The sequence below is a fragment of the Cervus elaphus genome, chromosome 26, assembly GCF_910594005.1.
Source record: "Cervus elaphus chromosome 26, mCerEla1.1, whole genome shotgun sequence".
In the NCBI taxonomy this organism is placed as follows: Eukaryota; Metazoa; Chordata; class Mammalia; order Artiodactyla; family Cervidae; genus Cervus; species Cervus elaphus.
Window position 1 is genome coordinate 42859632 of NC_057840.1, and position 16121 is coordinate 42875752.

The 16121-nt window shown below is 46.3% G+C and overlaps 1 protein-coding gene across 5 annotated transcripts in view; it reads left to right on the forward strand.

Annotated features, from left to right (window-relative positions):
- Positions 1 to 12052: 12052 nt before the first annotated feature.
- Positions 12053 to 16121, forward strand: part of MAP3K4 (mitogen-activated protein kinase kinase kinase 4) — a 139296-nt gene continuing 135227 nt past the window's right edge. For all 5 annotated transcript variants that reach the window (XM_043888466.1, XM_043888469.1, XM_043888470.1 and 2 more), the window contains exon 1: positions 12053 to 12216. In XM_043888466.1, the coding sequence (XP_043744401.1) occupies positions 12068 to 12216 (149 nt within the window). In that variant the 5' untranslated portion in view covers positions 12053 to 12067. The remainder of the gene's footprint in view (positions 12217 to 16121) is intronic.

A 16121-nucleotide genomic window follows, 5' to 3' on the forward strand; every position in this document is an offset into this window, starting at 1 on the left:
GCAAATGGTCTCTATCTCTCTCCAAATCACAGTCTCTACCCTCCGCAGTCTACACCTAAAGGAACTCCAGGAAACTTTTGTACCCAAGATGTGTGAAGACCACTTCTACACCCAGGTGGTCATGAGGGGGTGGGGGAGCACTTAGGACACCAAATTAGAGAGAAGCTCTGCCCAGCATGGGGCCACAACCAAGATCCACTCAGGTTCTCATAGGAAGAGAAGAACTAGCTGCTTCCTCCCCTCCCGGCATTAAAGTGGCAAATTCCTCGAAAGTACCTTGAACACAAGGAAAGACCAAGGTCACAGGGGAGTGGGGTAGAAGCCCCTTTGTTCTCACTTGCACCCACCTGCTTGAGGTGGAAGTTGTGGCCAGGTGGCATCTGCCCAGGGCAGATGGCACGGACCTCACGCTGCCAACCTGATGTGGTACCTGTCTCCTTTCCCCACAGACTCCCCAGCTTCCTCCAGCCCTGGGTCAGCTCCTCTCAGCCCAGGCTCTGCCCTCTGGGAACTGTCATTGGAAGGCAGCTCATTTCTTTCTAAAATTATTTAAAAATTTATCTTATTGAAATATAGTTGATTTACAAACTTGTGTTAATTCTTACTCTACCGTGTCATTTGTTTATCATGAACATCTCTGCATTCCCCTCCCCCAAGACCATGTCATTTTAAAACAAAACAGCAGAACATTAATTCATCTATGAAGGGATTCCCTGGTGGCTCAGATGGTAAAGAATCTACCGGCAATGAAGGAGACCCAAGTTCAATACCTGGGTCGGAAAGATCTCCTGGAGAAGGAACTGGCAATCCACTCCATGGATTGGATTGGAGGAATCCACTGAAAAATCCATGGAAGGAGGAGACTGGGGGGCTACAGCCCATGGGCTCACAAAGAGTTAGCTACAACTGAGCAAATTCAGTTTCTTTCACTTTCATTAAGGGCTCAAAATATGCCTTCATCATTGCAAGGGTTCATCAGCTCAGTTCAGTCACTCAGTCACGTCCGACTCTTTGCAGCCCCATGGACTGCAGCACACCAGGCCTCCCTGTCCATCACCAACTCCTGGAGTTTACTCAAATTCATGTCCATTGAGTCAGTGATGCCATCCAACCATCTCATCCTCTGTTGTCCCCTTCTCCTCCCAGCAACAGGGTCTTTTCCAATGAGTCAGTTCTTTGCATGAGGTGGCCAAAGTATTGGAGTTTCAGCTTCAGCATCAGTCCTTCCAATGAACATTCAGGACTGAGCTCCTTTAGGATGGACTGGTTGGATCTCCTTGCAGTCCAAGGGACTCTCAAGAGTCTTCTCCAACACTTCAGTTCAAAAGCATCATTTCTTCAACACTCAACTTTCTTTATAGTCCAACTCTCACATCCATACATGACTACTGGGAAAACAATAGCTTTAACCAGATGGACCTTTGTTGACAAAGTAATGTCTCTGCCCTTTAATATGCTGTCTAGGTTGGTCATAACTTTTCTTCCAAGGAGCAAGTGTCTTTTAATTTCATGGCTGCAGTCACTATCTGCAGTGATTTTGGAGCCCAAAAAAATGAAGTCTGTCACTGTTTCCATTGTTTCCCCATCTATTTGTCATGAAGTGATGGGACCAGATACCATGATCTTAGTTTTCTGAACGTTGAGTAGTTTTAAGCCAACTTTTTCACTCTCCTCTTTCACTTTCATCAAGTTTAGTTCTTTAGTTCTTCACTTTCTGCCACAAGGGTGATATCATCTGCATATCTGAGGTTATTGATATTTCTCCTGGCAATCTTGATTCCAGCTTGTGCTTCTTCCAGCCCAGCGTTTCTCATGATGTACTCTCCATATAAGTTAAATAAGCAGGGTGACAATATATAGCCTTGACGTACTCCTTTCCTGATTTGGAACCAGTCTGTTGTTCCATGTCCAGTTCTAACTGTTGCTTCCTGACCTGCATACAGATTTCTCAGGATACAGGTCAGGTGGTCTGGTAGTCCTATCTCTTGAAGAATTTTCAACAGTTTGTTGTGATCCACATAGTCAAAGACTTTGGCACAGTCAATAAAGTAGAAGTAGATGTTTTTCTGGGACTCTCTTGCTTTTTCGATGATCCAATGGATGCTGGCAATTTGACCTCTGGTTCCTTTGCCTTTTCTAAATTCAGCTTAAACATCTGGAAGTTCATGCTTCATGTACTGTTGAAGCCTTTCTTGGAGAATTTTGAGCATTACTTTGCTAGCATGTGAGATGAGTGCAATTGTGCGGTAGTTTGAGCATTCTTTAGCATTGTCTTTCTTTGGGATTGGAATGAAAACTGACCTTTTCCAGTCCTGTGGCCACTGCTGAGTTTTCCAAATTTGCTGACATATTGAGTGCAGCACTTTCACAGCATCATCTTTCAGGATTTGAAATAGCTCAACTGGAATTCCATCACCTCCACTAGCTTTGTTTGTAGTGATGCTTCCTGAGGCCCACTTGACTTCACATTCCAGGATGTCTGGCTCTAGGTAAGTGATCACACCATTGTGATTATCTGGGTCATGAAGATCTTTTTTGTACAGTTCTGTGTATTCTTGCCACCTCTTCTTAATATCTTCTGCTTCTGTTAGGTCCATATAATTTCTGTCCTTTATTGAGCCCATCTTTGCATGAAAGGTTCCCTTGGTATCTCTAATTTTCTTGACGAGATCTCTAGTCTTTCCCATTCTGTTGTTTTCCTCTATTTCTTTGCATTGATCACCGAGGAAGGCTTTTTTATCTCTCCTTGCTATTCTTTGAAACTGTGCATTCAGATGGTTATATCTTTCCTTTTCTCCTTTGCCTTTTGTTTCTCTTCTATTCACAGCTATTTGTAAGGCCTCCTCAGACAACCATTTCGCTTTTTTGCATTTCTTTTTCTTGGGGATGGTCTTGCAAGGGTTCATAGCAAGTTTATTTTTGCACTTGAGGCCAATTTGCAGAGTGCTTTCACAGTGTAAGTTTATTAGGGTATATCGCCTAGGAATCATGTTATCATCCATCTGGAGGTGGGGGTCCTTTCTTTATTCGACCTTTTCCTCCCGTTTGCTGACTTTTGTTCCTCAGGCTCTGGGACCAGGAATGAGATGCTTATCAGCCCTGAGCCCTGGTAAAGAGATAGCAGAACCGCTCAGCGAGCTTGGGAGTTAAAATGTAACCTGCCCAGGAGCACTTTCTAAGCAAGACCTGAGTGACCAATTCAGCGGTCAGCAAGGTGGTATTTCTTAATTGATTGTCCTTACGGAAACCAGCATGTTTATCCGTTTTGTTTTTTTTTTAAGTGTCTTCACCGGACATCTCTTCATTAGACTTGTTATGTGCTTGCGAAAAATATCAACAGAGAAGATAGTAACTCCCAGATAATTAACCAACCCACTCTGAGTCAGCAGGAGAGGCACCCAAAGATCAAAGCAAGCAGAGAGAAAACAGGTCATCCTCTCCATCTCTAAAACTCATCATTCTCTAAGGTAATTACGACAAAAGTCTTTTTTCACCGTATCTGAAGAGACAAGGCATGCCGAAAACATTAAAATCTTTTAAGGAAAAAAAAAAATGAGTGTGCATAAAAGCTGGTGAAATCTGAGCAAGTTCTGTGGACTATCAATACCATGTAATTGATAATAAACTATAATTAAGAAGATGCTACCTCTGGGGGAGACTGGGTGACTGGGTGATGGTTATGCTGGATCTCTCAGTAGTATTTTTGTAACTTCTTGTGTGTTTATAATTATTTCAAAGGAAAAGAAAAACAGGCTTATGTCTATATTTTATATATTTAAATATACGTATAGATTTTGATATATTAGAGATACATCTATGTTTAGATATGTGTGTTTGTATTTGGTATATGTGTATACATTTGGATATATGTACATTATATGGATATGTGTGTATATATTTGGATATATATGTATATATTTGGCTATCATATGCTTAGTCACTCAGTCATGTCCAACCCTTTGCGACTGCATAAACGGTAGCCCCCAGGCTCCTCCGTCCATGGGATTTTTCAAACAAGTAATACTGGAGAGGGTTGCTACCTCCTTCTCCAGGGGATTTTCCCAATCCAGGGACTGAACCTGTGTCTCCTGTGTCTTCTGCATTGCAGGCAGATTCTTTACCCTCTGAGCCATCTGGAAAATCTCTCATATAGGGATATAAGTGTACATATTTGGATATGTATGTATATATTTGGGCAAGTGTCACACGCTAATAAAGTAATGTTCAAAATTCTCCAAGCCAGGCTTCAGCAATAAGTGAAGCATGAACTTCCAGATGTTCAAGTTGGTTTTAGAAAAGGCAGAGGAACCAGAGATCAAATTGCCAACATCCGCTGGATCATAGAAAAAGCAAGAGAGTTTCAGAAAAACACCTATTTCTGCTTTACTGACTATGCCAAAGTCTTTGACTGTGTGGATCACAGTAAACTGTGGAAAATTCTGAAAGACACGGGAATACCAGACCATCTGACCTGACTCTTGAGAAACCTGTATGCATGTCAGGAAGAAAGGTTAGAACTGGACATGGAACAAAAGACTGGTTCCAGATAGGAAATGGAGTACATCAAGGCAGTATATTGTCACCCTGCTTATTTAACTTATATGCAGAGTACATCATGAGAAACGCTGGGCTGGAAGAAGCACAAGCTGGAATCAGGATTGCCGGGAGAAATATCAATAACCTGAGATATGCAGACAACACCACCCTTATGGCAGAAAGTGAAGAGGAACAAAAAAACCTCTTGATGAAAGTGAAGGAGGAGAGTAGAAAAGTTGGCTGAAAGTTCAATATTCAGAAAACTAAGATCATGGCATCTGGTCCCATCACTTCATGGGAAATAGATGGGGAAACAGTGGAAACAGTGGCTGACTTTATTTTGGGGGGCTCCAAAATCACTGCAGATGGTGATTGCAGCCATGAAATTAAAAGACGCTTCCTCTTTGGAAGGAAAGTTATGACCAACCAAGACAGCATATTAAAAAGCAGAGACATTACTTTGCCAACAAAGGTCCGTCTCGTCAAGGCTATGGTTTTTCCAGTAGTCATGTGTGGATGTGAGAGTTGGACTATAAAGAAAGCTGAGGGCAAAGAATTGATGCTTTTGAACTGTGGTGTTGCAGAAGACTCTTGAGAGTCCCTTGGACTGCAAGGAGATCCAACCAGTCCATCCTAAAGATCAGTCCTGGGTGTTCACTGGAAGGACTGATGTTGAAGCTGAAACTCCAATCCTTTGGCCACCTCACCCGAAGAATTGACTCATTGGAAAAGACCCTAATGCTGGGAAGGATTGGGGGCAGAAGGAGAAGGGGACGAGAGAGGATGAGATGGCTGGATGGCATCACCAACTCGATGGACATGGGTTTGAGTGGACTCCAGGAGTTGGTGATGGACAGCCTGGCGTGCTGCGATTCATGGGGTCGCAAAGAGTCAGACACGACTGAGCGACTGAACTGAACTGATGTACATATTTGAATATGTGTATGTATTTGGATAGGTGTGTATATATGTGGACGTGTATGTATATATTTGGATATGTATGTATTTGTATATATATATGTATATATTTGAACATGTGAGTACATATTTGGATATATACTTAAGAGGACCCAGAATGATGTAGATGCTTCCACAATATTTGAGAACTTCCCAAGTATAGAAACTTGCGCGGGGAGAATCTAAACTTATAGAATTTCTAAACTGGGGAGGCTAACCCAACCTTTGATTTCTGTGGGCTCACAAGAAGAGTGAGTGAGATGACAGGCCCTCTCCCCGCCTCCACGCGCCCCGCTCCGCCCCCCTGCGGCCAGACATTATCCAAGCCTCGCTGATGCCTCCGGCTCAACAGCCGCCCCCCCACACGTCGCTCTGCAATCCAGAGCCGTCGGAGCTCAGGCCTGCTCGGGCCTCCTGGGTGCTCAGGGGAGGCCATCATCTCTGCATGCAGGTGAACCATCCAGCAGAGGCCCCAGCAGCTCGCCTGGACCCCAAGAAACCACCCCTCCCTCATCTGCGCATCCTCGCCAGACCCAGCCTGCGAGGGAGGCGCCCCGAAAGGTCCCCGAGGGAAGCGTGGAGCTGGGAGGCGGGGGGTGGGGGTGGGGGTCAGAGTTTCAAGGAAAGAGAGGCCTGATCTGGGCCGCGGCCTTCAGTCCTTGCCGCTGCTGTGTCTGCAGGGCGGCCGGCGCGGTGCGGAGCGCCCGGGACACGGGGAAACCCTCCCGGCCCCCCGCGATCCCCCTCCTGACCGGGAGGGGGCGGTGCGCGTCCGCGGCTCGGACTGCGAGGCGGGCCGGCAGCGGGACGGACGCTTGGCGGGAGGAGTGAGACCCCGCTTCCCGTCTGGGGAAGTGAGACCCCGCCTCCCGGGGAAGCGACCCCGACCCTAGAGGACGAGCGGGAGCGGTGAGAAACAGGAGAAGCCTGTTCTGAGCAGAGAAAATAAACGTGCAACGTCGCAGAGGCAAGGGTCCCATCCAAGAGAGGCAAAGTCCTTCAAGCTGCAAATCAGAAATGATGGAAAAGAGCCGGAATCGCATCTACACCCCAGCAAGAACGACAGGGACCCTTGAAGGGTCTTAAAATGGAAGAGTGGCCTCATCCTCCTGCCTCGTGTAGTGAGCAGAGAAGGAAGGAAAGTGAAAGTCGCTCAGTCGTGTCCGATTCTTTCCGAGTCCATGGACTGTGTCCATGGAATTCTCCAGGCCAGAATACTGAGTGGGTAGCCCTTCCCTTCTCCAGCGGATCTTCCCAACCCAGGGATTGAACCCAGGTCTCCCTCATTGCAGGTGGGTTCTTTACCAGCTGAGCCTCAAGGGAAGCCCAGAAAGGAAGGAAGTGACAGATTAGGGAGGTCTGAAAGCAGACACCTGCAAAACAGAAAGGGCATGGGATCAGGGAGGTGGTTAGAGAGTAGAATTGACAAGGTTTTGTGACTGATTGGATCTGGGGGCGGGGAACGGCGGTGAAATCAAGGCTGATGCCAGGGTGTCTATCTTGGTAGAGAGGGGTGTCTTCATTGAGAAGGAACCGATCGAAAAATGAGATGAGCTTGCTTGGAGACATGTTACCTCTGGGAACTTATGAAAGTCCCCCGTAGTAGTTGCCCAGAAGGCAATTGGATATTTGGGTCTAGAGCAGCGTTTGGCAAACCATAGCCCATGGGGCCGCCTCCTGGTTTTGTAAATAAAATTTTATGGGCGCACAGCCCAGCCTGTTCATTTACTACCGGCCGCTGGCTGCATGTGCATGACAATGAGTAGATGCGACTGAAGCTGTGTGTTGGCCAGAGGTCCATAAAATATTTACTACCTGGCTTTTTGCAGAAAATGTTTGCCCAGGGAAGCGGTGTGGGCTAGAGATACAGAATCAAGTATATAGCACTGAATCAAGGGAAGTGGATGAGGTCACCCCGGGAGAAGAAAAGAAGACTTGGGATGGAACAAGGTATATTCCACATCTTCTTTATCCGTTCAGTTGTTGATAGACATTTGGGTTGCTTCCATATCCTGGCTATTGTAAACAGTGCTGCCATGAACACAGAGGTGCATGTATCTTTTGACTTAGAGTTTTATCCCAGTATATGCACAGTAGTGGGATTGCTGGGTCATATAGCATTTTTATTCCTATTTTTTTAAGGAAAAACTTTTTTAAAATTTATTTTTAAGGGAAAAAAAATAGGAATAAAATACTCTTCTCCATTGTGGCTGGAGAATTTACATTTCCTCAACAGTGCAGTAGGGTTCCCTTTTCTCCACACCCTCTCCAGCATTTATTGTTTGTAGATGGCTGTTGTTTGAGGATGGCCATTTTGACCCATGTAAGGTGGTACCTCTTTGTAGTTTTGACCTGCATTTCTCTAATAGTGATGTTGAGCATCTTCTCATATGCCTATTGGCCATCTGTATGTCTTCTTTGGAGAAATGTCTGTTTAGGTCTTCTGCCCAGTTTTGATGGGGTTGTTTCTTTTTTGTTGTTGTTGTTGGTATTGAACTGTATAAGCTGCTTGTATGTTTCGGAAATTTCAAGTATTTTCTTCCAGTCTGTAGGTTATCTTTTCATTTTGTTTATGGTTTACTTTGCTGTGCAAAAGCTGTTAAGTTTAATTAGGTCCCATTTGTTTACTTTTGCTTTTGTTTCCTTTGCCTTGGGAGACTGACCTAAGAAAACATTGCTGTGACTTATGTCAGAGAAAGTGTTGCCCATATTCTCTTCTAGGAGTTTTACCGTGTCGGGTCTTATGTTTAAGTCGTTAAGCCATTTTGAGTTTATTTTTGTGTACGGTGTGAGGGAGTGCTCAAGGGAAGTCTTTCAAGGTGATGAACAGTCAGCTGGAGAGCACTAATGGTGGGGTTCTGAGAAACCAAGGAGAGTGAGACTTTGTTGATGGTGGGAGTGGTCAGCAGTGACAGATGCTTCTGAGAATTCAAGTGAGATGTACTTGTGTGTCCCAGCAGGTGAGAACATATGGGGTCACAACACCTTATGCAGTCAAATCTCAATGGCTAAGGCTCCAGACAAAATCCACTCTGCCCACCGCTCTCACTAAATATATACAAACCCCAGGTGGCGCACTGATAAAGAATCTGCCTGCCAATCCAGGAGGTGCAGAGGACGCAGGTTCAATCCCTGGGTCAGGAAGATCCCCTGGAGGAGGAAATGGCAACCCACTCCAGTATTCTTGCCTGAAAAATTCCACGGACAGAGGAGCCTGGGGGGTGCTGCAGTCCGGGGGGTCGCAAAGAGTTGGACACGACGGAGTGAGAACAGAACACGGGAAAATAGTGGATTTTATTCAGCCAATTCCTGACCCACCTCTGTAGCCCTTTTGCCCCAGTATGTTTGTTCTTTGACTGAATCTCCATTTAGCAGTGATTTTGTAACATCACATTTTATGAGAGAATAGAAAAGTCATTCATTCTTACTCGAGCATTTTTTTATCGGTAGATTTAAAAAACTTTCAAGTTCATAACTTATTATTGATAATGAAAGACAGCTTTTAAGGATTGTTGTAAAATTTAGGGATGGCCACCATCAAATTACTTTTATGTATGAGCTGTAAGATTTGGAATACTTCCCAGGACTTTCTTCCAGCTTGGTGCCTTTCAAATGCATGTATCATATCACATTAGCGAGAGAAAAAGAAATCTGCTAGGTTGAGACTTGGTGGACTCTTTACCATCTGAAACCATCAGGGAAGCCTCCTAGTTCAATGAGTGGGGTGGATATGTTGATTTTGGGTTCAAATATCATAAAGAAGTTACCTGGTTGATGTCTGGTGAGTTTAGGCAGAAGATGGGAGCCAAGTATATAAACTTTGCCTGGGAAGGGGTGAATTATGTCCTGACCCAGTGTGAGAGTGATAAAGGGACAGGACCCAGGTGACGGTCACCCAGGATGGCCCCTTCACGAGCCCCGTGGGGCTGGTGACATTCCATTCGTATGTTTCATGTGGGATTTCTAAGAAGAGGACACAACACATACTGTGAACTCTTCACTCATCAGTTTTTTCTTTCTTTCTTTTTTTAAATGAACCTATTTATATGGGCTTCCCTGGTGACTCAGTAGTAAAGAATCCACCTGCCAAGCGGGAGATGCGGGTTTGATCCCTGGGTCCGGAAGATTCCCTGAAGAAGGAAATGGCTTCTTCAACCCCGCTCCAGTATTCTTGCCTGGGAAATCTCATGGACGGAGGAGGCTATCAAGCTACTGTCCATGGGGTCGCAAAAGAGTCAAAGACGACTCAGCGACTGAACAACAGCTGGTAGTTCAGAAAGGCTCCGCAGGCAAGCGGCAGCTAACCTATATGTCACTGCAAGCCCCCTGCGGGGTTCTGTACCCCAGTTCCTTCCAGAGTCCTCCCCTGTCGTCCGTGGAGTGAGGGATTGCTGCAAACCTCGTCCAGCTTTATTCGACCTACTTTACAAAACCAAGTCCCACCATCTGAATAACTATGGGAGCTAAAGGGTTACTGTATTTGGTTCCTCAAGACCCCTTTCCACCTGCCCAGGCCAAACTGAGGAGTAATCCCATGAAAAGTCCTGGGGCCCTTCTGTGGAAATTACAGTACATCAGACGTTGCAGGAGACCTGCTCTGCCTGAAACCAAGGGCTGCCATCAGTCACGCCTTCCTTGGGAAGGAAGCACCGGGCTCAGACATGGGCGGGCAGTTCACTAAGAACTGATCTGCTGATGAGCAAAAGAGTGGAAAAGTGAAATGAGACAGACATTATTACCATAGGGGCAATTTCTTACTTCCAACTACCATTTATTATAGACCTGTCCACTCCCTGCTGGGCACAAACACCATGATGAATGAAGCACAATAAAACCCCATATCATGCTATGATTAGCAGCTTTTCCTCTATTATTATTATTACCATCTTACAGGTCAGGACATTGAAACTCACCTGCCCAAAGTCATGCCAATGGAAAGGATCCTAAGTATCTGGGTCCCAAGTGACTGCTTTTAACCACTGCCTTGCAGACTTCTTCTGGAAGAAGCAACATCAGTGGCAGCGACAATAGTGTTAGCTCCACTGGACTGAGAAATGGTTGCACAGGAGGCCCTGTCCTTAGTACTTCACGTGCGGGCGTGCTCAGTTGCTCAGGATGTCAAATTCTTTGCAACCCCGTGCACTGTAGCCCACCAGGCTCCTCTGTCCATGGGATTTCCCAGGCAAGGATACTGGAGCGGGTTGCCATTTCCTTCTCCAGGGGATCTTTCCGGCCCAGGGATCGAACCAGCATCTCCTGCATTGGCAGGTAGATTCGTTACCACTGAGCCCCTGGGAGGGAGCCCCTAGCACTGTACATGGATTATTTCATTTACTCCTCCTCCTGACCCTAAGAGGAATTTGTTATCATTCACGTCTTACTGACACAGAAGGAGAGGTTCAGTTAACTGCCCCAGGGTCACACAACTGGTGAGGCTGGATGGGGTATCGAATGCCAGGGCCAAGCCCTTCAGCCCTCTAGCTTCCTATCGTTGCCACATTCACTCCAATGCTCAGAACGAGCATTTATTGAGCATCTACTGCTTTTGTGGAACTGTGATCACCCTGGAAGTGCCAGCACTGGGGCCAAGCCAAGCGCTGTTAGAAAGAACAGAAGTGTGCTGGCTAGAAGGGGTGGGGTGGGTAGGGGGTGGGGGGGTGTGTGGGGGGAGGGGGTTGCTGCTTATCTCGGTGGTGCTGCCCAGAGGCCATCTGCCTGGGTTTGCACATTTCAGTTTCTTGTACTGAGCTTGCTGCCTAATTGTGCAGAGTTCTGTTTGCTTTGTTTTTAGAATGAACATCACCAAGCAGAGGTTAAATTCCAGGACCCGCACTGCACATTGCATTTCCCTTGTATATCCCCAAACCAGCAGAGGGTGTGTTGGTCCTCAAATAAATGAAATTGAATGAAAGCTTCTCTTTCTGGTCTCTCTTCATTATTGATCCATAAAGGCCTTTAAGGGGGTCAGCTTTTGTTACAATCAACAGCTAGGCAGGCAAAGAATCAGGCCATGGAAGGCTTTCTTCTTCTCAAAGCTCCTTTTTGAGCCGAGTTCTGCAGTCTTGCTTATCTGGAGAGACGGGCAAGCCATAGGAGATAAAATAGATTATGTTACATGCTTAAATGTGGAACGTTGGCTTCCTGCAAGAGCTTGGAGTTTCCAGAAACACCGAAACTGCCTCCCCTTGGGCGATCCCAGCGCCTCGGGGGCAATAGCTCTGACGCAGTTCAGACTTCACTCCAAACCACAGAAGCGCAAACAACCTTTCTTCTCAGCCGGGCCTTTGAAGCGCTCTACTCGGCCGGGAAACACTTCGGAGCCAAACAGAAGCGGACTCCGACAGCGGCCGGCAGGGGACGGCAGACCCCAGCCTGTTCAGCCGCGGGGGCTGCCCCCCGCGCCCCCAGGTGGGGGTCCCCCGGTCCACCAAACCTGTCGCAGGTTTTCTGCTCAGAGGCTCCACCAGCCTAGCTCATTCCCTTCTCAGGCTGCAGGCTCTGGCTGCAAGGGAGAGGATTCCAAGGCGGGTATGGGAGCTGGTGCGGGCGCCTGGCCAATTGCTGTGGACGATTTATGCCTCTGATAGGAAAACTGGAGATGCTGGCCAAGTCGGCAGCTGCCTGCATTCCGGCAAAGTCACGGGGCGGCGGCGGCGGCCTCGCGGCCAGTGCCCGCGCGGTGGGAGCCGGGACCCGCCCCGGGGAAGGATGCGCGGAGCCAAGGTAGGGGACCCCTCCACCTCCAAGCTGGGCTCGGGTCTGCCGGCGCGTGGCCCGCCCTCCCGGGGGTGGAGATGGGGAGCGGAGCGGGTCAGGTACGGAGCACAACGGGGTGGCTGGGTTGACCATCTGTATGGAAGAGGAGAAACGGAATTTTCAGTGAGTGGGTTATTCCGTTTCCAGGAGCGCTGATGCTTGGCCCTGGTGCTCCAGACCCTGAATGCCCAGTTTCGAAACTGGCCAGAGTAGGCGATGTTTCGGAGGAGGGCAGCCCCCTGCATCTCCCTGTTTTTACATCCTTTTGCTGAGGGTGTGTGAAGAGACTGTGACAGGCTGGGTGGGAAGAGATGGGCAAAGAGCTCCAACGCCTGTATTTCCGAGCAGAGACATTTCACAGCCAGGAAAAACCAATATAATCAGTTCTGCCTTAACATGCCCGCTGTGGGCATGTCATCTTCCTGCTACAAATTTACCTTGTTTTATGCTGTACCTGTGTTCCTAGAAAGACATATTGTCCCTCAGTCATGTCCAACTCTTTGCGACTGTATGGAGTGCAGCACGCAAGGCTTCCCTGTCCTTCGCTTTCTTCCCGAGTTCGCTCAAACCAACGTCCGTTGAGTCAATGATGCCATCCAGCCATCTCATCCTCTGCTGCCCCCTTCTCCTCCTGCCCTCAATCTTTCCCAGCATCAGGATGTTTTCCAGTGAGTTGACTCTTTGCATCAGGTGGCCAAAGTATTGGAGCTTCAGCTTTAGCATCAGTCCTTCCAATGAATATTCATAGTTGGTTTAGGATGGACTGGTTTGCTCTCCTTGCTGTCCAAGGGACTTTCGAGAGCCTTCTTTACCACCACATTTTGAAAGCATCAGTTCTTCAGCGCTCAGCCTTCATTATGGTCCAACTCTCACATCCAACATACATGACTACAGGAAAAACCATAGCTTTGACTACAGGGACCTTTGCCAGCAAAGCAATATCTTTGCTTTTTAGTATGCTGTCTAGGTTTGCCATAGCTTTGCCATAACTTCCAAGGAGCAAGCAGCTTTTAATTTCATCACTGCAGTCACCATCTGCAGTGATTTTGGAGCCCAAGAAAGTAAAATCTGCCACAGTTTCTATTTTTTCCCCATCTATTTTGAAAGCCATGGAAAACATTTTTGTTATTAACTCGGATTTAAATGGCAAGAAGTAGCTTACCGTAGGGTATATTGATTGCAGGTTAAAGGGACATTTATATGCCCTTTGCTATAAGTATTTATGTGCTCTGTATGCTTCATGTTATGTAGAACTACCGGTGAGATAATCCCCTGGAGAAGGAAATGGTAACCCATGCCAATATTCTTGACTGGAGAATTCCATGGACAGGAGTGTGGTGGACTACAGTCCATGGGGTTGCAAAGAGTTGGGCATGACTGCGTGAATAACCCTTTTACTTTCACTTTCAAATTCATATAAGTACAGTAAAATTAATACTCTAAAACTAGCTAATGTGCTTACTAATCAGAAAAAAATCCAATTTCTAAAAATTCTATCCCATTTAGTAATTTGACCCATATGACATACATATGTATGTATATGTGTGTGTATAGATAGCTTTATAAAAAAAAGTTACATTACACATCGTACTGAGTTTATTTTTTCTGCCCATCACTAAGACGTCTTTTAATTTTAAAAAGTGGATTATATAGATCTGTGAAATAAGCAACTAGAACAAAAACATTGTGTGCTTTTGTGGTTACATAAACAAAAGACTGAAAGTAACAATTTATACTGCTGGTCAAGCATTAAGTTGTCCTTATCAGCAATTGTCAATTTAAATGCTGATAAATGGAGAAGACTAGAGCTGAATTCCCAGAAGGTCAGACCTTGGAAATTTCTCTTTTGAATAGATTACTGGTAGTTGTTGTTCGTCTTTCTTACAAAAGTAGAAACATGTTGTTGTTTAGTCGCTAAGTCACGTCCAACTCTTCTGCGACCCCATGGATTGTAGCCTGCCAGGCTCCTCCGTCCATGGGATTTCCCAGGCAAGGATACTGGCGTGGGTTGCCATTTCCTTCTCAAGGGACTCTTCCTAACCCAGGGATAGAACTCATTTCTTCTTCATTGATAAGCAGATTCTTTACCACTGAGCCACCGAGGAAGTCCAGAAACAAGTATACAAAACTGGATTTAGAAAAGTAGGCATTTAAACAATCGCAGTGCCCTCCTCCTAAAGGTGATCAACAAATGATTTCAATGGCACTTATGCTGGGCTGGTCATCACTCCCTCCCTCTTCTAGATGACAGTCCTCCAGATTTCTGCAGCCAGCGCCCCTGTTCCCAGACCCAGCATCGCCTGGTGCTTCAGGACTTCCCAAGAAAATGGGACATCTTAGAGAACACCCTACCGTGTCCTCCAGGTATGGTCCAGAGAAGGAAGACAAAGCCCTGGTTCATTCATTATTCAGTTCAGTTCAGTCGCTCAGTCGTGTCCGACTCTTTGCGACCCCGTGAATCGCAGCACGCCAGGCCTGCCTGTCCATCACCAACTCCCGGAGTTTACTCTAACTCATGTCCAGCGAGTTGGTGATGCCATCCAGCCATCTCATCCTCTGTCGTCCCCTTCTCCTCCTGCCCTCAATCCCTCCCAACATCAGGTTCTTTTCCAATGAGTCAACTATTCACATGAGGTGGCCAAAGTATTGGAGTTTCAGCTTCAGCATCAGTCCTTCCAATGAACACCCAGGACTGATCTCCTTTAGAATGGACTGGTTGGATCTCGTTGCAGTCCAAGGGACTCTGAAGAGCCTTCTCCAACACCACAGTTCAAAAGCATCAATTCTTTGGCGCTCAGCTTTCTCCATAGTCCAACTCTCACATCCATACATGACCACTGGAAAAACCATAGCCTTGACTAGATGGACCTTTGTTGACAAAGTAATGTCTCTGCTTTTTAATATGCTATCCAGGTTGGTCATAACTTTCCTTCCAAAGAGTAAGCGTCTTTTAATTTCATGGCTGCAATCACCATCTGCAGTGATTTCGGAGCCCAAAAAAATAAAGTCAGCCACTGTTTCCACTGTTTCCCCATCTATTTCCCATAAAGTGATGGGACCGGATGCCATGATCTTAGTTTTCTGAATGTTGAGCTTTAAGCCAACTTTTTCACTCTCTTTGACTTTCATCAAGAGGCTTTTTAGTTCCTCTTCACTTTCTGCCATAAGGGTGGTTCATTATTACGCATCCCTTAATCAAGAGCATCCCTTAAGCAAGAGGCCCTATTTCTATTAATTCTGCAAACGGTTGTTAAAAGACCATTCATTTTAAACTAGTAGCTCATGTGTCCTGTGTGCAAGCTGCCCTGAATCTGGCTCTCCACATCCTCCACTGTGTCACTGAGTGTAGTTAGTTCATCATGTTATGTTATTTGAGAAATGTGAGCTATGTAGAAAAGGACAGACTGAGCAAATGCTGAAGCGATTCACCAACTTTCCTTATTTTGTAAATATTTTCGGTTTTCAAAGATACATTACTTATTTATCTTTGGCTGTGCTGGGTCTGGACTGCTGTGCCCAGGCTTTCTCTAGTTGCAGCCAGCGGGGGCTACTCCTCCCTGTGGTTCCCGGGCTCTAGAGCTTAGCAGCTTTAGTAATGGCACACGGGCTTGGTTGGTCCGCAGCATGTAAGATCTTCCCCGAGCATGGGTTGAACATGTGTCCCCTGCATTGCAGGGCAGCTTCATAACCCCTGGAGCACCAGGCAAGCCCCTGGTTGCTTTATAATCGGCTCTTGAAGTTGAGAAAGGACATCCACCTAAAATATGGTCAGTTTGCTGGGTCAGTATTGACCCTAACTTTTGTTTCCCTTTGCTAGTATGGTTTTGGAATCTGATATATCTCTAATTATCTGTCGTGTTGTATTACTTCGC